We start from the raw sequence: 23,038 nt of genomic DNA on the forward strand, positions 1-23,038 counted from the left end.
GACCTTGATCTAGAAATTAGATTGTTCCCTATTGAAGACCTAATCCCTGGAAGTCACATAGTCCAGCTTCCCACTGTAACATGGGCTGGGTCCCAGGCAGCTGCAAGCAAGTGCCATATTTAATGTCATAAATAGATGCCCTGCAGAGCTAGCAAAGCACTTTAGTAAAGGTGCATAATAATGCCTCTTCTGTGCTCCTTTCTGTTGATCTTTTCACAGGCTGTAACAGTGTCGCCCAATAGAACTTTTCCGCAGTGATAGAAATGTTCTGTATTTGCGTTGTCCAGTAACCACATTGGCCACATGTGCTTATTGAACACTTGAATATGGCTAATATGACTGAAAAATGAAATTTTTCATTGTATTTACTTTTAAGTAATTTAATCATAAGTAACCACATGTGGCTAGTGCCTACCATATTGGGCAGTGCAGAAACCTTTGTAGTTTAAATACCTAACACAAAATAAGTATCTAGTAAAGATTTATTGAATGAATAAGTGAGAAAGAATGGATAGTAAAATTCTTTCCTTTTTTAGCAACATGTAACTTAAAATTTATTGAGTTCATGCTATGTGCAGGTACTACCCATGTTACCTTATGTACATTCTCTTTTTGGGGGGTTGTTAATTTTTTTTATTATCTTTTTTTTTTTTAGAATACATAGATCATACAAAATGTTACATTAAAAAATGAAGAGGTTCCCATATACCCCACACCCCACTTCCTCCCACTCCTCCCACATCAACAACCTCTTTCATCATTGTGGAACACTCATTGCACTTGGTGAATACATTTTGGAGCACTGCTACACAACATGGATTATAGTTTACGTTGTAGTTTACATTCTCACCCAGCCCATTCAGTGGGTTATGGCAGGGTATATAATGTCCTGCATCTGTCCCTGTGATATCATTCAGGACAACTCCAAGTCCCAAAAATGCCCCCATGTCACACCTCTTTTTCCCTCTCCCTCCTTTCAGTAACTCTCGTGGCCTCTGTTTCCACATAAGTGATATAATTTCTTCCATTGCTAGAGTCACAGTATAATTCTGTAGTAGAATATCAGTAAGTTCACTCTAACCCATATTTTATTCCTCCATCCTGAGGATCCTGGGATGGCGATGCCCACTCCTTCTTTAAATTGAGAGGGCGCTTAGATCCCACATGGTTGATGGATGGGATTCTCCTGCTTGCACTTGTAGACTCTCTCAGTTCTGGTGTGGTGGTTGACAATCCTCACTTCCTTATTAGCTGACCTGGGTAAGTCCAACGAACTGGAAAGTAGGTGTTGCAACTCTTCTGAGGCTCAGGGCCCAGCTTACACATGGACAGTCCAGAGATTCAAGTCTCCTGGGCATACATCAACCCCAGCACCAACCACAAGTTCAATAAAAGTGACAGAAGAGGCATGTGTAGAGAAGTCACATCTGAGCCCAACTCATCACACTCAGGAGTGCAAATACCAAAGTAGGGCCCACTGACAAAGCACTGAACTCCAAGGCCATCTGCCATGACTGTAGGACCTGGATGTCTCCATAGTCCTCAGGAGCACCTGTACCTGAGGTTATATCTACTTTGGCTGCCCCTGAGTTCCTGCTGAGACATGCATAAGCACAACCCCTCTGATGACATCCCAACTCATTTTGAAGTCTCTTAGCCATATAAACTCATTTGTCTTTACCATTTCCTCCTCTTATTCAAGATCTTTTTCTAGTTGCATAAGGAGTTTTCCAGGGCATGCATATAGAGTATATAGATATATTTGGATGTTCATATGGATATTGACATAATGAGTACAGTTTCACACAACAACTGAAGGAGTGCTGCATTCCCATCCTGGGGAGCTCTGTCATATTCTCCATTGGAACAGCAGCAATCCCTCAAGTGCAAGGGCAAAGACCAGTGAAGAAAGATGGCCCAATGATGGGCACTTGATACTGATGACTATGCTTATGCCTTTGTGCTTGAAATTTCAACTAGGTCTAGAGCTGCAGGGTGCCTAAGAGTTAGCTCATGAGAGCCTCCATGTTGCTCAAATGTGGCTACTTTCTAAGCCCAAACTCAGCATGTAAATGCATTACCTTCCCCCCAGCGTGGGACATGACTCCCAGGAATGAGCCTCTCTGGTGCACTGAGGGATATACATTTTCATTTAATCTTCACAATAACCTCATGAGTTAGGTTTTTCTGCCATTTTTGTAAGTAAAGAAACTAAGGTGCCAAGAAGTTTGTGGCTTTACTTCTAGCAAGGAAATCTGATTCCAAAGCACATGGTCTGAATCAGGAAGCTTACTCAGACAGTAACTCACTCAGGAAGTTGAAGTTAAATTATCTCTGGGAGCTCTGTGTGCCCTTATACCTTTTCCATAGAACCTGCTACTTTGTTGTCTTTTTTTCTTTTTTTTTTTCTTTTTACTTTGCCAGGGCCAAAGACTCAGTGCTTAAATCACATGAGATTATTTTAGCTTCACTGTGTCACAAGCCTAGGAAAGAAATCTCAGACTGTCTTAAAATGGAACTATGCATTTCATTTTTCATTTAGTTTTTATTCCTTTGTGATTCTGTCCAAACTAATTTACAGATGATAATCCAGATGCCCTGGATTCCAGAATAGAAACAGCACAGAAGCAGTGCTCTAAAACGGAGACACAAGATACAAAGGTACTTTTTCCTCCTTCTAAGTTTTGGGTAACCTGATTATATCACTATGAATACTGAAAGTTTTTTGTTGTTCTGGTCTCTTTTACTTTATGTATCTCTCTTAATAATCACATTAGTATAAAAGATGTGTTCTTATCAGGATCTCCCCAAAACCAAAGTTTTCACTTTATAGTTCTTTTTTTAATTTATTTATTTATTTTTATTTTATTTCTCTCCCCTTCCCCCCCCCACCCCAGTTGTCTGTTCTCTGTGTCTATTTGCTGCCTGTTCTTCTTTGTCTGCTTCTGTTGTTGTCAGCAGCACAGGAATCTTTATTTCTTTTTGGTTGCATCATCTTGTTGTGTCAGCTCTCCGTGTGTGCGGCGCCATTCCTGGACAGGCTGCACTTTCTTTCGCACTGGGTGGCTCTCCTTACGAGGCGCACTCCTTGCGTGTGGGGCTCCCCTACGTGGGGACACCTCTATGTAGCACAGCACTCCTTGCGTGCATCAACACTGCGCATGGGCCAGCTCCACACAGGTCAAGGAGGCCCGGGGTTTGAACCTTGGACCTCCCATGTGGTAGACGGACGCCCTAACCACTGGGCCAAGTCCGCTTCCCAACTTTATAGTTCTTAAACTGCAAGATTGCATTGGTCTTACGTGTTAATTATAATCACTGTTTAGGTTTTTGTTCAGTTATTTTATTGTCATTTTACAGTTTCTAGACAATGTCTAAGTAATATGCTTTATTTCAGATACACTTGCACAAAATGTTGAAATATTTTTTTAATACTCTCACTTCTTTCTAGTTTAGCTCCTATCCCTAAAATAAAAGGAGTCCCAAGATTGTCCTCAGTTATTTTCCTTATGGTCTTTTTTCACTTTCAGCATTTTGGGGTTTACCAGTGTACACATGCTCTATTCAGTGAATTTCCATAATATTAATCTAGTTTTAGTGTAATTAACCCTTCCAAGATGGACATTGGCTTAAGATTCCTGCAGAGAAACCATAAGACAAAGATAATATTTATAATGAAAGCACAAACAGATAATAAGAAAATGGCTGAGGTGACACTTCTTTTACTAGGAAATAACAGAAGCTCTTTGTCATCCTCTGAACCGGGTTAAAAGAATGAGCATGAAGTCGGCCAAAAAGTGCAAAATATTTAAGATGACTCTGAAATGTAGACATTACAAGGATATGTTTGCTTTTACCCCTTCCCTAGATTCCTGAAAGGCAATGCCAAAACCTGATGGCATTGATGGCCTTTGGGAAGGGGGTGGAGAGTGGGGGTATTTCACTATTAGACCCTTTTGAATTTGAACCAAGAGAATATATGTCTATTCAAAGTAAGTAAAATTAAAACTAAGGATTTATCATTATAGTCAGCCATTAAAGAAGTAAAATTAGAACTTTAATTTTTATTTCATTCTTTTCTCATCCTACTCTGTTTATTTTTGTTTTCTTATTAGCATTATAGTGTAAATATTTTGGTGCTCCATATTTAAAACTTTTTTGTGACTAGGAATGAGTAGTTGAACTGTTGAGACTACTGATACTCAGAAATTCCTTTGATAGCTTCCTCTTTATCTTTTCTCCCTAGTCCCTCCCCTCCATCACGCTACAAAGAAGAAATTCCATTACCAGTTCCTATCAGTTCTTCCCTTGGAGTTTCATCTTTTGGAGATTTTTGTCTCTTGAAAAGGCAAAATGCAGGATGCAGGAGAAAAAGAGCAGTTTCCATTTTGCAGGTCAAAAAGAATAGCTTTGCCACTTTCTAATTGAACCTTATCTCATAATTTTCTGCCTTCAGAATCACCTTTGTTAGTCTCACTAGCAGCAATAATACTTTTTAAAAACTTTTTCCAACAAACTATTCTAAAACACAGCTAGAAAATAGTTCTTGAAATAGAAAAACTTTCAAGGGAGTAAATGGAGGCAGTGTTAAGTTTGCAAAAGAAGCTTCTTGTCTTGTTCATCTACTCTGTAGGAAGAGAGCTCTGGAGATTTGGAAGAACTATCGGAAAGTTCTAAGACAAACAGCATTGTTTCAAAGGCCATGGAAGGAAAAGGTGAGTGGTACATCTACTGAGATAAATTATTTTGAGAAGAGACTAAGTCTTCAGAGCAGTCAACATACTTCTCACCACCCTTCACCATCTGAGACTACAGTAGGCTGTTTCACCCATTAGGTTTCCCTTTATAATATAGTACTCTTATGCCTAATTGGGCCTTAGGAATGGTTTTCAGTTTGGATCCCATTCTACCCAGAGTCCTGCTTATCAACTAACCACATCCAGCTTCATTAATTTTGACGGTGTAGGCATGAAAATGGAGTGTGTGGCATGTGTGTCTGTGACTGTAAGTCACCGTGGTAAGCTGTTGTAGCAGTGAAGGCTGACCTTGGCTACCCACAGTGAATGGAGCTCTGCCTTTTCTACAGATGATTATAGCAACAATGAAGCTACTGGTGAAAAGACAGAACAAAATGAAGATGACAACACAAAATCTCAGGAGGCAAGAAATGTTTTCCGTATTTATTTGGTTAGCATCATTTAAGTATTAAAAACAAATGTGTTAAATACTTCTACCTAGAATTTTTCTTAAGTGCCTTTGAAAGAGTTCGTTTTTTGTGGGTTTTTTTAGTACTGTGGGATACCATTTCATACAGTGCATTTATCAATGTCACTGTGATTAATTTTCTTCTCTTCGTCTTCATTTCCTCACATCATAGTATGAGACCTACTTTTGTTATGACCGGGTAGGGTCAACCCAGATCTCTGCATCAGGGGCGTTACAGCTTACAGCTGAGCCCAACCAAGCCAGGTACCAGAACAGGTAGTCTGGACAGGATGAAGTGGTAACAGCAGCAGGTATGCAAAAGGCATGCAGGAGCAACCTGGTGAGACCCAGTTTCTTGAGGCAAGAGTCTGGATTCCTGCAAGGCAGACAGCAGGAACGGACAGACCGTCCCAACCCTGCCTGCTCCAGGCTCTTTCGGATCTGCCGGGAGCCCAGTGGGGTGAAGAGTCGCAGTGACTTGAGGCAGCCCCAGGCACTGGGGTAACAAACGTGTACACCAGCCAGATCTTCTAGAGTAACCACCACTGAATGTGCCAATTTTTTAATGGTACCAAAAAAAAAAAAAAAAACACAACATTTTGTTTTCTCTTACTTCTGTATGAGAAATTCAGTGGACTTTTTTTTTTTAAAGGATGACATTTGGTCACAAGTAACTTGCAGTAAATCTGAATTTACGTAGAGGTACATATTTACCACAGAAATAAAAAGCTAACTCTTACTAAGGGCTTACTTTCGTTATCTTATAATCCTCAGAACTCCATGAATTCATTCATCTGTTACCAGCATTTATCAGGTGAGGGAACTGCAGTAAGAGAAGTAAAGCAGGAAGCCCAAGGGCACATATTTTTAAAGCAACAAAACTTGGAGTTTGAACACTCAATGAGAGGACTCTAAATCTCATTTTTATAAAAATGAACTACTAGTGTAGTAAAGGGCAAAATTACTTTTTTTGTTTTTGTTTTTTTCTCATTTGCCTCTTAGGAAGACCAGCCTGTAATTATTAAAAGGAAAAGAGGAAGACCACGTAAATATCCTATAGAGACATCATTAAAAGCAAGTAGGTATTTGATGTGTGTTCATTTCACACACAAGAAATTTCCAGACTGATTTTCTAAGTGAGACTTCTTTTGTGTTTTAGAAGAAGACTCCAAAACAGATAGTGGCGTTGTTACAGTAAGTAATTACAAAAGATAAAAACTCTTCAAGAATTTGCTCTTGACCTGAAAGAATACACTGTAGTATCTAGTTTTGCACCACTTTGTTTTTCTTAAAGTATTTGGAAAGTTTTAAACTGTTTTCTTAAATAAAACATTGAGTAACCATTCAAAATAATATTAGTAATATCTTCATGCAAACAGATTTATATTAGCTGCTTATTATTCAGTGTGATTTCATCCTCTCTCAGGAATCTGGTTATATAAAAATTACATAGGGGCTTGCCTTCCTGTAGTCAGTTCTTAATTATGAGCTATTTTATGTGATCTTTAGATGGTGGTTTCTTTATGGGGACCTCTGGTGTGTCTTGGCCATCTTACTACTTTCTTTGGAATTCATTTTGTAATAAAGTGTACACTGATTTCCATGCAGAAAATCTTCAGTATTATTTATCTTTTTAAATACTTTTATCTTTGACCTTGAAGTAAATACCCAACAAAATCATCATATGATCATTTCATTGCATGAATTTCAGTGGCAGCATTATAATGAGGGCAAACATAAGCCCATGGTGCCCATGAGATTCAAGCCTCAGCTGTGCCCCTTACTTCCAGATCTGCGATACTGAGCCCATCACATGCCCTTCTTGAGCCTCGGTGTCCTTGGCCCTGAAGTGGTGTAATAATACCTGCAGCACTTGGCTCATAGGACTGTTGTAAGATACCAGAATTGGAGCCACAGGAATGCATTTGCCAACACGTTGGGACAGTAGCCACAGTGGGCCTTGCCAGGTTGCCCCCAGTGCTTCTCCTCCAACGCAGCAGCAAGGTTGCTGGGGAGGAGCCATACTAAAGCCTTGATTCTTACTGTGCAAAGACATGTGCTCAGAAACATTGGGATCCACACTTGCTTGGCAGATTGAATCAGCTACAGAAAATAGGTCCCAAAAGAGGCCCTACACCTCCTTTTTTAAGTTGTTGATTACTCTTCTGTGTGATGTTGATAAATTTCTGATTTCAATTTTTTTATATGTTTACATTTAGGTAGAACAATCTTCACTTAGCGGCAAACTGAAAGGAACACAAACCGGTCTGTACCTACAGGGTTCCTCTGTGTATGCTCTAAAGTTGGGAGGGGGATGGCTGGCTGTGGGGTAGGTTTTAGAGTTTTATTCTGTATCTCATTGAAGTAGGTAACCTTTTGGGTCAAAACAGTTGTCCTTATAGCCATGGAAGACTATACCTCTTGGCTTTCCTGTGGCCTAAGCCACTGTTGATATTATGTTTAGAACACAGCCCTGTGTTCATGCACAGAATAGCTCCAGAAGGAACACAAGCCCTGAGAAGTGCAGTTGCTTTGGACAGGAGCCAGGTGCCTGAAGTTCAAGTTTGGGAGGAAAACTTAGTTTTCACTGAATGCTCTTTTGTACCTTTTAATTTGTATGATAAGAATTCATTATCAATTCAAGAAAATTAATAAAGCTTAACTCTTGAAATAAAAATACAAAGCAGCCTCTATGTTTAGGGGGATTGCAGCTCAATTCAAGGGGCAAAACATAGGAAAATAGGAAGACAATGCAGTAAATGCCAGGTGAGTGACAAGTAATAGAAACATTGGGTACCTTGGAAGAGGGAGATCTCATTGGAGGTGATGGAAGTCTGGGAAGCCTTCAGAGAGGGGAGTGAAGACATTCCATCAGAAGAAATAGCTTGCACTGTGACATCTAATTACAATCCACTGGATATGTTTAAGGTAGAAATAGGTCAGATTGGGCATTAGGCACTGTAATTAGGAAGGTACAAATTCAGCTCCAGTACCTAGTGTTCTCTAAGAAATAACTTTGAAAGCAGCCTGTGCAGTTTATAGAGCCTAGAACTCAAGAGATGAAATTGTTTTTCGTATCTTTTTGTTCTCATTCCAAGGAGGAAACAGATAACAAAATGTCAATAATGATTATATCTTCATGGTGAGATGATGAATGCAGTCCAGAATATTTGTTACAGTTGTGTGCATTTTCCACATTTTTTACAATGTCTATATTTTATTTTCATAGGTTAAATTTTTTTTGCCAAAAAGAAGAGCCATTAGTGGGGTTTAAAAGATTGACATGGACAGAGATGAATGTGACATTGTTTGGGATCAAATAAATAGCATGATCAGATGAGGAAAGTGTATGTTCTGATTAGCAAAATAAATATGTAGTCACATACATCTTTTGTCCACACTTAACTATGTGTGGCCTTATGTTCATAATTCAGTTTTTCTTGTCTCTTGGGAAATTAAGATTTTTTAAAGGGAGATGTCTTAGTTTGCCAAGGCTGCTGTGACAAATCCCACACACTGGTTGGCTTAAACAATAGAAATTTATTGTCTCACAATTTAGGAGAGTAGAAATAAAAAATGAAGTGTCAGCAAGGCTATGCTTTCTCCAAAATCTATAGCATTGTGATGGTAGCTTTCTGGCAGTCCCCCTTTACATGGCAATCTCTCTCTTCCTGTTTCCTCCTCTAGTTTCTGTGTCCAACTCCCTTTACATGTAGGACTCCATTCATTTTGGAGTAAGGCCTGCCTCATTCAGTTTGGCCACATCTTAGCTAATCACATCTTCAAAGGTCCTACTTACAAATAGGTCCACACCCACAGGACCAGGGGTTAGGACTTGAATATGTCTTTTGTGATAGGCTTGATTCCATCCCCAACAGGGGATATGCTTGCTAATGTTTGGTTTTAAACTATTTTCATTTATGCTGTAATATTCTAAATTCATTCAACATCAAGAAATCTCTGTATTTTGGATGCCCTTTGAAGAAAGACTCTAACTTTATAAATAGTAATAATAGGCTTTTAGTTATTAGTATTGTGAATCTGGGTAATGCTGACCAATTTAAGCCAAGCTTCTTCTTTGTTGGCCTTTGTACTGGTCTCACTTTTTCATCCTCTACTAGTATATTGAACTTTCAGAAAAGAGCAAGACCACGGTCTTCATCACTCATAAGTATCTTTTGAGTTGTGAGGATCATGTCTAATGAGCATTGCCATAATTTCAGCTTCAAATAGGCTTTGAACTAAACTTGATTTTCCTTCCCAAGACCTGTTCTCAGATAACTGTAACATCTACACAAAGTAAATACATAAAGAATAGACAAACACAACTTAGTTATAATATGTACTTCTTTAGTTTCCATGATGTGTTTGGAGTCAAAAGGATTGCAACTATCACCCTCCTGGTTAGTGATGGCACCCTGAACAAGTTACTTAAATCATGTTAATCAAGCCTCATTTTTCTTTACTGTAGGATGAGGGTTCTAATACTTGTAGGGCTACATTGAGTTTTAAAGCCTGTGATCCTGACCACAGTTCCTGGTGCTCCATGGAGTCTCTCTAGATGCCCTTTCCTCCGGTGTTCTGGGTTCATAGTGCTGGAGCTGGAAGCAACCAAAAAGGTGACCTAACCCAACTCCTCAAAAAAATGGAGGCTCAGGTCATTTAAGTAAACAAATCACACAGCTTATTAGTGGCTAATCTGGCCCTGAAACTCGGGAGGGCTGACTTGCATTCTGACGTACTCTCTATATAAAGTGTTCCATCTCCTGCTTTGCAGTGGATACAAAATGGTGGTAAATTGTGTATCAGCGCTTTTATAAGCACTGGTACACTCATCGGCAAGCAAGACTGTTAATCCAGTTTTACACTAATAGAGTATTAATGCAGTGGTTTCCCTTTTCTTAAAGATGAGTCCAATAAAGAAACAACTAACCTACAAGAGAAAAGCATAAGCAATGTAAGTGTTTGTTGTTTACTTATCAGATTTTACTTTTAGAAATAAACGTTGTAAAGGATCAGTTGTTCACCCTTTGATCTCTCATTTTATTGCTTCTAGGATGATGGTGAGGAAAAATCAGTAACAAATGTACGTCGGAGAGGAAGAAAGCCCAAGCGGTCACTCACTATATCAGATGATGCTGGTATGACTCACTTGTTTCTAATAGATTCTTGACTACAGAGTCTTATCATTTCAAAATCACCTTTTAAAAAGTTTTTCTTCTGAAGAGGAAAAATCCAGTGACGTACAGCTGGTAATATTATCACACAGATATGTGCAAAATGCTTCTAATCCCGTGTCAGAAATGGTACATCCCAGACGCTTTTCTGAGTACTTGTGAACTTTTCATGAATGCTGGCTATGAACTGCATAAGTAAACTATCCCAAATGTGTTTGAGATTAAGTTAAACAGTGTGAATTGCAAGTGCTAGAACAGGAAGTGGAAAACAGCTTCTTCTGCCTCCAAGTCTCATCCTACGTCTTTCTAAACTCTATCCTTTGGAAGTGTCTTTGGGATTGTACAATCCAGGTATTCCTTTCTATTTTTACAGAATCCTCAGAGTCAGAAAGAAAACGGCAGAAATCAACTTCTGATGCAACTGAGGACAAGAAAGACCAAGAATCTGATGAGGAGGAGGAAGAGGAGGAAGAAGATGAGCCCTCAGGAGCAACTACAAGATCCTCAACCAGATCAGAGGCCCAGAGGTAATTGGGGCACCAAAGAGCTAAAGGTCTTCACCAGCTTCTCCATCAGAAACAACTTCGGGTTTCATGGGAGTCTCTTTAAATGAAATCACTTGTGCCTCTTACAAAGAGAGGACCAGCTCTCAGATCTAGACATTTTGGTTCTTGGAGAACCTGTTTCTCATTTTAAACCACTTTTGGGATCACTACAGAGTCTTTCCATGTTTTAAGTGCCTGATTGGTGGGACCCACTCGATTACTTCACACATATTTTATTGAATATCTACTATGTCTCACAGTGTGCCAAGCACTGTGGTTAAATGCAGAGATCCATAAAGTACAGTCCCTGCATTCAACACACCTAACTTATAAGAGAGAGCAGGCACACAAATCCCTGTTGTAAGACACAGCTGACCAATGCTATGTAATAGGTTAATTGTGTCAAATTACTCATATTCAGCCATTTTTTACTCAAGTAAATGATAATTTCATGTTTCCCAAAGTGTGTGCTCCCAAACATTTAATTAGCCAGAGTCTCGGGAAAAACAGAAACATACTCAAATGAATTTGGGAGTGCCAGTGAATTCTTCCCCTCAGAAAGTGTGTCGATTAGGACATGGCACAGTCCTAGAACAAAGAAAACTGGGTAGCTCAGTTTAAAGCATTATTTTACCACTATACTCTCTCTGCCCTCCTCCCACCCCTGTCATTGCACATGTTAACTTCAAACAATGTTCCCCACAGTTCATTTTGAGAAATGTATTACTTACAGTTTCCTCCTAATGGTTAATAACCTTCTCAAAGCAAGAATATTTCCCTTTTTACTGTGATTCACAAACCGTTAATCTTATTATCATCTTTTAATCAAAATGTTCAGAAATTTCTCTTTCAAGAGTACCACCTGTCACTAGTATCATAGTAATTGATGCTTATATAAAGACTTAAAATCAACCATTTTCTGATCCCACAAAATTTATTAGCCACGGTTTGATTCCTCAGACTAAGCAGGCACATGGCTAAAGGTAAGGTGGTAGCATATTTGTTTTTTGGGTGGGGCAACTCAAATAAATAGAGAAGTCACAGGCTCCAGATTCCTGTTGATAGGAGAGGGTGGGGGCACTGGAGTCCAGCATCACTGCATTCTGGTATAAGACATTCCACCAGCACCACTACCTCCCTCTTAAAAGTCATGGACACATCATCCCGGACAGTAGGGCTCACCAAGAGGAGGTTTCATAGGCCTTCTAGCCATCTGCGAGCAAGTGTCCAAAAAGCAGCTGTCGGATTTGCCTTGTAAAATCTCTTCTTTAAAAATAAATCTTATTTGACTTAGAGGGTTCCGCAGTCACCTGGACTTTTAAGTCATATACTATAACACACAGTAAAAGTAAGAGCAATCATTTTTTATGTATTATAGGAAATTTTGATTTACAAATGGATTGTCTCTTTAGTTTAGGTTCTTTGGTGTTGGCTGCTGGGTTCCAGGTCTCTGGTGTCCTCTTAATTTCACATATTCTCAGAATGGGTTGGGCTCTTGGCAATCATCTAGTGCTGCTAGCCCATCTGTGCCTAAATTGCTGTGCCCACAGTGCCTCTGAAACTGTCTTACTGCTTTCAGTTATGCTCAGTGACAGGGAAGGCATCTCTTCCTTGTGTCCAGCCTCCCTATAGCTCCTGTTGGATCTAGTTCTAACTTTCCCTGGAAGACGTGAGGCATCTTCCAGGTCGCCTCTTCTTGTTTTGAGTCCTCTCATCATCTCTTTCTGTTTTCCTCGGTTTGTCTAAATCCTTTTTAAGGCCAAGCATGGTCTACTGAATCCAGAAGAGGACTGTCCCTACCTTATTTTCTAGATACCGTGCTTCAATGTGCATGCAAATCATAGAGTTGACTCCCGATTCAACTGTGCACCAGCTAAACAAGTCCTTTCCTTAAGAGTTTTTTTCTGGTAAGTCAGATCATCCCTTGTCTGGTAATTGTCCAGGTGACTATTAGGACCCAGTTACAAAGCCTTATCATTTAGCCTTGTGAATTGTACTTTTATTAATCCTGGCCTCTTATTCTACTCTCATGAGCTCTTTTGGGAATCTTCATTTTGTCAGCCACCATGTTTTCTATTTTCAAGTTTTATCTTTTTCTAAGTCACAATAAACTATTACACCGTCAAAGCAACAATAAAGCCATGCAAGCAGAGTTAATCGTGGATGGCATCAAAAGCTATCTATTAGCATTTCCTGCTTTGAGTCCCCTTTGCTCTGACATGCCCATGAGAAGCCTCATCCTTTGCAAATAGGCATAGGAATTGGAGTGTTCAGTGCTGTCATTCCACCTACCTATTGTCCAGTGTTTCTATAATCTGTTTCAGAAAGCAGCATAGCGAGCCACCTGCACGTGCAACATCCAAACTTGGCAGCCCAGAAACAGTTTCTCCTAGAAATCGCCAAAAATTAGCAAAAGAGAAGTTGTCCACCAGCGAAAAAGTTAGTAAATCTCCCCCAGTAGGAAGGTAAGTCCCTGCTTACACTTCAAGTCATTTTTAATCCCCTTAGACTATTTTTGGTACTATAATGCTGTCTTCCTAATTTCCTTTAAGATTTTTGTCTCACCAAGTAACTGTCTTTTGGGGTCATTGGCTTCAAAGGTGCATAGGAGGGGCTGCAAAAGGTGTCTCTTAATGGCCTGGCCTCATAGCGTCACCCACACAAGCTTGTCTTTGACACCCATAAGCCCAGAAGACAAAGCATGTTTCTTCCTGAGTGGTCATCGATCTGAAGGCAAGAGTGCAACATGGTAAAGCATGTAACCATCCAGAATCTTAGGACCTGTTTTTAGGCAGCACATTGGAGAGGTGACAAGGTAACCAAGTAAAACACCCACCTTCAGGGACAGCAGCCCACCAGCTTGCACCTTAAGCCACAGCCTGGTTCGTCTCCTCATTGCTTCCCACAGGCAGTTCTGAGTCCTACTTCTTTGCCTTTGCTTGTGCTAGTTCTTTCTTGAGGACTGCCCTTACTATTAATTTCCAGTAAAGCAGGTCCTTCCCATCCGTCAAGCCCACGTTCTTCAGGATGCCTTCCCTCCTGCTTCAGCCCGTTCTGATCTCTCCTTCCTGTTGCACTTCAACCAGTACTCTACATTTGAGAATAGCATATGCCATTGGTTTAGGCATATTGGTTTTGTTTCCCCCTCCCCGAGCCATAAGCCTCTTTTTTGAGATCAGGAAGTTATCCTACTTTCTGTACATTATAGCATCCAAAAACTAAAGACTCTTTACAGTATACAAAAACCACTTTAACATCCATCACATTGATCTTCACAGTGCACCTGTAAAGTATGCATGCATTATTTATCCTCATGTTTGGAAAGGAGACTAAAAGTTGCCAGGCACCTTTCACATTGATTTTCTCATTTATTCCTCATTAAGTGGAACGTACTACCCTTGTTGTGTTTGTGAGGGGAAGAATCTCAGAAAGGTCTGGATCCTTCTCAAATTTAAATGTGTGTTTGAATCCTCTGAGGTTTTTGTTAAAATGCAGATTCTGATTCCATAGGTAGGGCTTGGAATTTTGCATTTCTAACAAGCTCCTGGGTGATGCATGCTGCCACCCAGAGACAACAGTCTGGATGGAGAGGGCCTGGATCACATACCAAGCACACATACTAGGAAGAAGCAGACTGGCTCAAAGCTTCCGTTCTCTGCTACTTGGCACCTAGTACAATGCCAGCACGTACGACTTTTGAGCAAATAGGTAGTCATCTAGTGGCTGATGGTTTTCCATGGACATGATTGAAAGGGGTTATTAGCAAACACTGCTTCTTAGCCATTCTCAGCACATGCATAGGTAACGTCATGTCAAAACGTACATCATCTGCAACAAAATTTCACCCATTTTCAATTCAAAAAATACTTTTGCCCTCAAAGGAATGATGAGCATAAAATTCCTTCATATCAATAAAGTCCCATTTCTCTGTGTCATGTGATTTTATTTTTCCAAGTCTTTTCATTCATTGGTAATATTTAATGCTCACTTGCTTACTTGCTTTGCTTACCATGTGCTAGGCATTGTACTAGGCCCTGGAGATAGGAAGATGACTAAAACTCCATAGCTACCCTAGAGAAATATCTCTCATGTGGGACACATATCTATCTATGACTTTTAAACTTTTTGGACACCAACCTACAATAAGAATATGTTTTACAATGTTGCCAGTGCTCACATGCATGCTTCTGAAACAAAAATGTCGTGAGTGAAACTTAGTAGATGGGACACCTGTAGTATTTTCTATTGTGTATTAATATGTTGTTTTAGAATACAGGACTGTAACCTGTAGTTTGAAAACACTCAACAGATAAATTACATTAGTGAGTGCCACAGTGAAGATGCAGAGGGTCATGGTATTTTCAAAGAGGGTGCAGCTTGTTGTGGCTGAGGAAGGCTTCCCGGAAGGAGTTCCTTTGGAAATGGGGCTTCAGAATGGGGAATTTTGCCACATGGAAAGTATAGTGTGAGGTGATTTCAAAAAAACCACTTTCCAAAACATGGCAATGTAAAAGAGTGTTGCATGTTTAGAGAATGAAAATACCTGGGAAGGTATTTGAGGATGGTGAAAAAAGTGAGGGCAGATTATACAGGACTTCATGTATTACACTCTGGACCACTTTATCTTGGAGACATTAGAGAGCCAAGAGTGATTTTATATATTTATATCCAAGACAGTGAAGTGATTGATTGGAGTTCCCAACAAATAATTCTAATGGCAGCCTGGAAAGAAGGGATAAGCTGGGTAGAGATTGGCTAGAATGCTCTCCTAAAATTTCTGTGCCTTAAATAGCATGCCAGCCCTTTTGTATAATATTGGACTCTGAAACATGACTTTGCACTTGGTCAGACCTAGGTTGAAATCCTGCAGTCTTCTTGCTAGTTATTTCAACTTGGGATAGTGTGTATATTGGTAGGACTGACAGTTGAGTCCTTTGTTTTATAGATACAAGCACTAGCACCCAGAGAAGAAGCTGACATGATCATTGTCAGCACCTGGAGTATAGGCCTGAACCAGGGTGCAGGCTTCCAGGCTCTTCCTCCAGGGCCCTGTGTCTGTGTGAAAGCCAGTTAGCTCAAGACTTTCTTTACTTGCTTTTTCCTGTATAAACGTTACAGGGTTTTATCGTCTTGGTTGTCAAGGTCAAAAATCTTCCGTCTTTTTTTTTGTTTTTTAAAGAACTCCCAAAGTTTTTGACGCAGTTGCTTATAACTTGCACCCTTGCCTTGACTTCTGTTTAATACAGATCAAAGACACAACTGTCCCCTTCTACCAAGCGCAAGAGAGAAGCCAGTCCTCCTGGGGCACGAACACGAGGCCAGCAGAGAGTGGAGGAAGTGCCTGGGAAGAAGGCGAAGCGGTAATCCTGACCACTGCAGAACCGGCGTGTCAGGGAGCACCGTGGAGAGGAGAGGAAGGAGCCGCGGTGTCCATAGGCTTTTTAAACCAGAGAAAGGGTATGCATGTGCTGTAAGTTCTTAGGTGCAAGCTTTTCCTTGTTATGTTTTAAACAGCTTTATAAATGATTGTTCATAGAAGATATTATGTACATTTATCTCAGATAAAGGAAAATAAGTTTACTTTGTATCTGAACTCAAAACAAAGTAGTTGTATATTTTAACATTCAAAATTGGGATTTCCCAATGTGACACATTACTAACACAAACCCTTCCAGTCCACCAGGCACCAGGCTGCCTTCTGGTAACCTGTGTACAGTATATAAACATGTAAAAATAGGTTGTATTTTACTCTATGTATGATGCTAATCAATGAACACTTTATTTATTTTACAGAGAAAACTTATCTGTGAACTTTACTATATATGGTTATTTTATTTTATTAAATTTTTTTTAATGAAAAAGGGTTTTAAATGCTATGCAGTCATGAGTAGAACATTTTTTAGGACTCTGCCTGCCCTGTAATTATCTGAAAATGATCTGGCAGGAAATACGGAATCCTCTCGCATGTATCCAAGTGAAGTAGTGTAGCTAAAGGAAGGGTCTTCATTGCTCTACTGTTCACAATTATGACTCTTTTATAAGAATGTAACTTGCTTTTAGATTGTAACTGCATCTGTGGCTTTACCGCCAGCCCCAATGACGTAAGTGGTTGTGGTTCAGGTAAAGTCCATGCTGGCGCGTGCAGTGGAGACCCCCACTGGTGTCCCCCTCTCCTCTGGGCTCTGCCGAGGCTTCCGCCAACCTTCTTTCATATTTGTCTTTTGCAGTAATGAGAAATGCATTGACAATTAGGTCACTCCTATCTATCGTGCTTAAGGATTTTATGTTATTTTATACATAATTATTTCAAGATAGAAACTGGCTTTATTGCCAGATTCTTTTTTAAACATGTTTTAACTCCCATATGAGCAAACTGTCCAACTTAAGTTTTTCATAAGATTAAACTTTTCTTAAGATCAAATTTGTCTCAATAATGTGATGAGTTGCCAAATAATTAGATTATTTTAAAAATGTTTTGTTCATATTCTTGTTTTATAATTAAAATTTACATTCAGTGTGTGATTTTTGGTTGTTTTGTTTTTGGCTCTTATTGTAAGGTGGATATTTCTGTCATTTTACATGGTTTCTTACTGAGATTTTATATATAAATTATAAAACATTTCCCAAAACTTGAGTGGTATGACTTTTTTTTTCTGAATTTTAAAATTCCTCCCTGTGAAAACCATTTCTTCTCTATGGGCTTAGGTATATTACTGCATCTTGACATTCAAATATGAGCCAGTGATGGCCTCCCCCCACCCTGGTAGAACTGAACTTTAGATCTGGAAGGGACCTTAGAACTGAGGAACATAAAAGTTCCTTATTTCAATTAATAGGGATGAGTTTTAACTAATAATGAAAAATGTGAAGTGGCTTGTCTTAAAGTCAGTCAGGTGTATAAGTCTGGGCTAGGTCCAAGGGGCTCTAGGTTCCTCAACTAATCATCTTTACACTGGTCAGCTGTAGGTGGGTTTACCAGAAGTGGATGGCTTAAATTGCATCCTTAATGTGCAACCACCATTACTCAGTTTTGTAAGCCCTCATGTAATGCCTGCTGTGGGCATGACCTCATAGGGACTGAGTAGTTAGGTTGGGTGGAAATGCTACCTTTCTTAGTAATATTGGAAATAAAGATTGGAACTACATTAAAGAACTTTCTTTGGGAAAGCCAGATGGACCACTCTTCAGCTCCCAGTAGTTCCCAAGCCCAGATAAAGAGGAGATACTTCCCACTAGGGAGCATTGGAAATACGGGAGAACAGTTCTTGGTTGGCACAGTGATTTGGTACCACTGTAGAAGAAGGAAGGAGACCAGGACTGCAAAACATCTTACAATGTCCAGGACAGCCCTGCACTCCAAAGAAATATCCAGTTCAGAATGTTGGTAGCTTCCCCCCACTAATCCACTGAGAAATAGGTGAACCCCAAATTTAACATTTTTCCTCATCTCAGTTACCACTTCCACTACCTCACTTCTTCTCCAGGAGCAATCTGATCACTAGCCCATCTGCTTTGCCCATCACAGAACTAAGACAAAGCTGGGACAATCAGGATGGCAGAGCATTCCTTGACAAAGTGATGTGGCTCACAAATGATAGCCCAATTGCTCCTCAGTTGTTAAGGTTGGTAATCCATCATAGTAGTGTTGCCCTTCGTAGCTTCAGGGCTTTTTCCTTGGGATTGATACCACTTGACCCCAGCACTGCCTTGACTTCTTAAAGACCAGAACCTACCAAATAAGCCTTGCCATGAACATGCTAATTAAGAATAGCCATCAGAGTAGCATACCTTCTCAACAAGATCTCACAGTGAGAGTTGAGACTAGAACTCTGTTTTCCAACCCCCATGCCAGGGTTCCTTGTACTAAACCGATGGGAGGGAGGCATTGACTTTTCTACCTGAAAGTAGGCTCACTGACCTCAGGACCACAATATAGTGGAGTCTTCCCCAATATCACTGCAACTGATTAAACCTTACTGATTTGAGGTGGGGCTGAGGGGAGCGGGAGCTCAGGTGCCAAGGAGGGGAGGAGATGGAGCTAACTCCATGAAATGCTGGAAAGATTGCTTGGTTTTTTTAATTTTTTATTGTTTTTTCTTGTTTGTCCTATGTTCAAGAGCCCCTTTTAGGAAATTGCTATTTGGTCATCTTTGTGTGATTAAGTCAAGAACAAGAGGTTTTTTATGATATACGAACAGAGATACCTCTCAGGAGGAAGTTTTTTTTGTTTTGTTTTCTAGTAGGTAAAACTTTATTGCTTCCTAAATGAATAAATTATTTTTTCTATAAAGATTTTCTGATGCACAGGGAAGTGTCTCAGTCTTTGTGGTTGCTTGCCTCATGGGAGAAAGTAGTTTTATAGCCAGCATTTTTCTGCTGAGACTGTTGTGCTCAGAAAATACACGTTTATCAAGCTCCTAATCTTTGCTCAACACTTAGAGACACAAATACAAACCCAAGCCTCGAATGACCACACAATGCAAACAGCTGTGCTGCACTAGGATTGATGTCTGCTTGCAGGTTAGAGCAAGGGAAGAAAATTGCCTTCCTGAAAGAAGCAGGTCAAAAGACAAATTGGCAGATAAGGCAAGAGAAAAGGGAAGTTTCAAGTAAGGTTGGCACCCAGAGAATAGAGCATCTTGGAAGCTAAGAGGCAGAGAGAACTAGAGGAAGTGATGGGTGCCATTTTGTCACCAAGATAAGCTTTAAGAAACTCCCTGGAGCGGCGGACTTGGCCCAGTGGTTAGGGCATCCGCCTACCACATGGGAGGTCCGCGGTTCAAACCCCGGGCCTCCTTGACCCGTGTGGAGCTGGCCCATGCGCAGTGCTGATGCGAGCAAGGAGTGCCGTGCCACACAGGGGTGTCCCCCGCGTAGGGGAGCCCCACGCGCAAGGAGTGCGCCCTGTAAGTGGCCGCCCAGTGCCAAAGAAAGTTCAGTTTGCCCAGGAATGGTGCTGCACACACGGAGAGCTGACACAAGACGACGACGCAACAAAAAGAAACACAGATTCCCGTGCCGCTGACAACAATAGAAGCAGACAAAGAAGATGCAGCAAATAGACGCAGAAAACAGACAACCAGGGTGGAGGGGGGGAGGGGAGAGAAAGAAATAAATAAATCTTAAAAAAAAAAACTCCCTGGAAGACCTCTTTACAGAGAAAAGATAATAATTATATTGCAACATGTTACAGAATATACTACTTCCAAGAGATGCTTCCTCACACTGTCCCTTCCTGATAATTCATTGAGCACATAAGCACTCATAAGTTTCCAAGAAATCCTGAAAGGAATCTGACTAACTTCATTTAACCCAGAATTTTCATCTAATCTAAGTCACTGGTGAGTCTATGCAGCACCATTATTTTACATGCTATTAAGAAAGAAAAAGTAGTGCCATTAAAACTATGACAAAAAAATGATAGTCTAAAAAAGATGCATGAAACAGTCATATCAGCCTCTTGTTGCTTTGAAATTATCTTCAATTCCAAAGGTTTTGGCTATTTCTCCCACCTTTCACTTAACGGCTTGGCATGTGATAGGCAATCCTGTACACATAGATACCTTGGGAACAAAATGTATAGCCTCACCACTTAATGGGTATCTTCCTTCTTAGTTCACAAAAAAGCACTTAGTTGTTGCTTTCCAAGAAAATAAAGTCATTCCACCAACACTGAATTTTTGCTTCACTAATATAAAACTATCCCTCCTGTCTGGTTTCTGCACTTCTCTGGGTACACGGTAACTGTTCAATGACAGATTATGCAGACTTTCTAAAGATATTTGAAATGGCACATAAGGTCAAGTATGTAGAACTAATGATAAGCAAGGGAGTAACAATATGAACAGTTCTAAACAAGTTCACCCACGACAATGACATCTAGATCACAACTGCCAGTTGTTCAACAGCAATTGTAAGATATACCTTAATTTCAGAGCTGCCATGTAAAAAATCTGTGTGCCTTTGAATTGATGAAGTAGATCGATTCTTGCAAAAATGAGTACTTACATATCCACCTTTTACCCTTTTTTTAAATTACATAATTTTTATGAACTATTTCTTATCATCAAAATGGTAGGTATTATGTTTGTATACATACATACGATATGAAATTTTGTTTTTAAAATCCCATTTTCCCACCATTCAGTTTAAGAAGTAGAATAATAGCACCCCACCAGCAGCTGGGAAGCTTCCAGTGTATCCATCCCAGTCACATCATTCTCTTTCTGCCAAATCTCACTACCATTCTAAATACAGGGATAGCATTCCCTTGCTGTTTGAAAGGTTGTATCTCTCTAAAAAATATCTTAAGGTTGAATGCTTTTTCACTTTATGTAAATAGAATCATATTGTAAGGATAACTTGAGATTTGCTTTTTTCTTCCGTATTGTGTTTTGAGATTTAATGTGTAGCTCAAGTTAGTCAATTTTCACAGTTGTACGGTAAAATATTCAATTGAAGGACTATGCCACAATATTTTAAACCATTCCCCTGTTACTGGACTTTGGGTTATTTATTTCAGGATTAAACAGTGCTTCTATGAACATTCTTGTGACGTTTCCATAGAGCAGAACTTCCCAAACTTACTCATATTACTCTACGTACAGAAAATGGTAATATCTGTTGCCAAACTGAATAATAAATTTTTGTGTATATGTGTTGTAAATACTTTCTTCATGCCCAAACACAACACATATCCACAGTATGTGGCTTATCTTTTCACTTCCTTCCTGATACTTTTTGATGACGAGCTCCTAATTTTAATGTAATTGAAGATAAATTTTATTTTGTGGTTACTTCTTTTGCGTCCTTAACTCAAGATCAAATAGACATCCTCCTAAAATTCCCCCCCACCACCACTGAGATGGCTCCCTTATCTGTTTGCTCACTGTTTATTTTTTTCATTTTTTGCGCTTCTTGTCTGCTTGCTGTTTTGTTCGTTTTGCTAGTTGTCTGTTTGGTTGGGTTTTTTTTTTCTTTTGAGGCACTGGAGACTAAATGGGGGACCTCCCATGTGGGAAGCAGGTACCAACTGTTTGAGCCTGCCCCCTGCTCATTTGCTTTTCTTTTTGTCTTGCTCATTTTTTGCTTGTTTTTCCTCATTATTTTTGCTCAATGTTTGCTCGTTGTTTGTCTTCTTGACAAAGCACTGGGACCTCCCACATGGGAGGTGGGCACTCAACTGCTTGAGCCACATCCACTCCTAAAAGTTTTCATCTTTTGCCTCTCGCCTTTAGGGCATAAAGGGGAAAGCAAGAACTTTCCTAGCAAACGAATCAGGGAAGCCAAGCACGCCAAAATCTCTGCCAAACTCTCCCAGTCACGAGCAGACTTTAAAGGATGGCCTGCGGCCAGAAGGCATCTTGCTGAAAACAACCCACAACCTACTTGTTTCTTAGGTGTTACGGTTCCAGGCGGTACTAGCTGCCATCTCGTCCTGGGGTGTCCTATAACCACTGTCCTGGTTGCTCTTACTGCTCTTTTGAACCTCCTAATTCCAGTATCCCACACCATCCTCTTTCTTATTTATTCCCAATTTTAATGAATCGCACTATCCAGTGACATTCTGAGAAATGGCACATTCAGTAACACAAAGGATCAAACTGTAAACTCAGACTCACATGAATCAGAGATCTTACCCAGCATCAGACTTTACTAATAATTTCAAGGATAGAAGGCACAAGTAAAGCACAGATATTCTGGACAGCCAACATGCTTCCTTCTCTCATTAGAGCACACAATGGCCAAGATCAACACATGAGATCTCTAAAACATACCTGCAGCTCTGTTACTTACACAGAAAGGAGACATTTCTGTCAGGGAGCATCTCTACTCAGGTGGCCACATAGCTTGTGTGACATTTTCCAGGAGCCAGGCCCCATAAATCAGTAGATTGGTGGGGGGGCGGCATTTGTTTTATTTTTACCATAAGCAATCCTGCACTACGCACTGCTAAAAGCATTCCATAATTACAGACCTTCCCCCCAGCGAACACAATTTGTTGTTTACCTGGAGGCATATCATTAGCAAGTTTACCAGAATTTGATCAGATCATCTTCTTTCTGTCCCAGTGAAGGATGGAGGCTAGCCATGTTCTTCCTCATACGTTAT

The 23,038-nt window shown here is 40.0% G+C and overlaps 1 protein-coding gene across 7 annotated transcripts in view; it reads left to right on the top strand.

Annotated features, from left to right (window-relative positions):
* Positions 1-17,556, top strand: part of BOD1L1 (biorientation of chromosomes in cell division 1 like 1) — a 56,656-nt gene extending 39,100 nt beyond the window's left edge. For 3 of the 7 annotated variants that reach the window (XM_058300912.2, XM_058300918.2, XM_071217248.1), the window contains 11 exons: positions 2,582-2,661; positions 4,634-4,715; positions 5,087-5,187; positions 6,208-6,283; positions 6,365-6,399; positions 7,425-7,470; positions 10,113-10,162; positions 10,262-10,346; positions 10,756-10,909; positions 13,252-13,392; positions 16,174-17,556. In XM_058300912.2, the coding sequence (XP_058156895.1) occupies positions 2,582-2,661; positions 4,634-4,715; positions 5,087-5,187; positions 6,208-6,283; positions 6,365-6,399; positions 7,425-7,470; positions 10,113-10,162; positions 10,262-10,346; positions 10,756-10,909; positions 13,252-13,392; positions 16,174-16,291 (968 nt within the window). In that variant the 3' untranslated portion in view covers positions 16,292-17,556. Of the gene's footprint in view, positions 1-2,581; positions 2,662-4,633; positions 4,716-5,086; positions 5,188-6,207; positions 6,284-6,364; positions 6,400-7,424; positions 7,471-10,112; positions 10,163-10,261; positions 10,347-10,755; positions 10,910-12,739; positions 12,885-13,251; positions 13,393-16,173 lie in introns of those variants that run through there. The other 4 variants (XM_012528532.4, XM_058300932.2, XM_058300936.2 and 1 more) reach the window with 4 other exon arrangements.
* Positions 17,557-23,038: the final 5,482 nt, after the last annotated feature.

This window comes from Dasypus novemcinctus, chromosome 1 (assembly GCF_030445035.2).
Source record: "Dasypus novemcinctus isolate mDasNov1 chromosome 1, mDasNov1.1.hap2, whole genome shotgun sequence".
Lineage (NCBI taxonomy): Eukaryota > Metazoa > Chordata > Mammalia > Cingulata > Dasypodidae > Dasypus > Dasypus novemcinctus.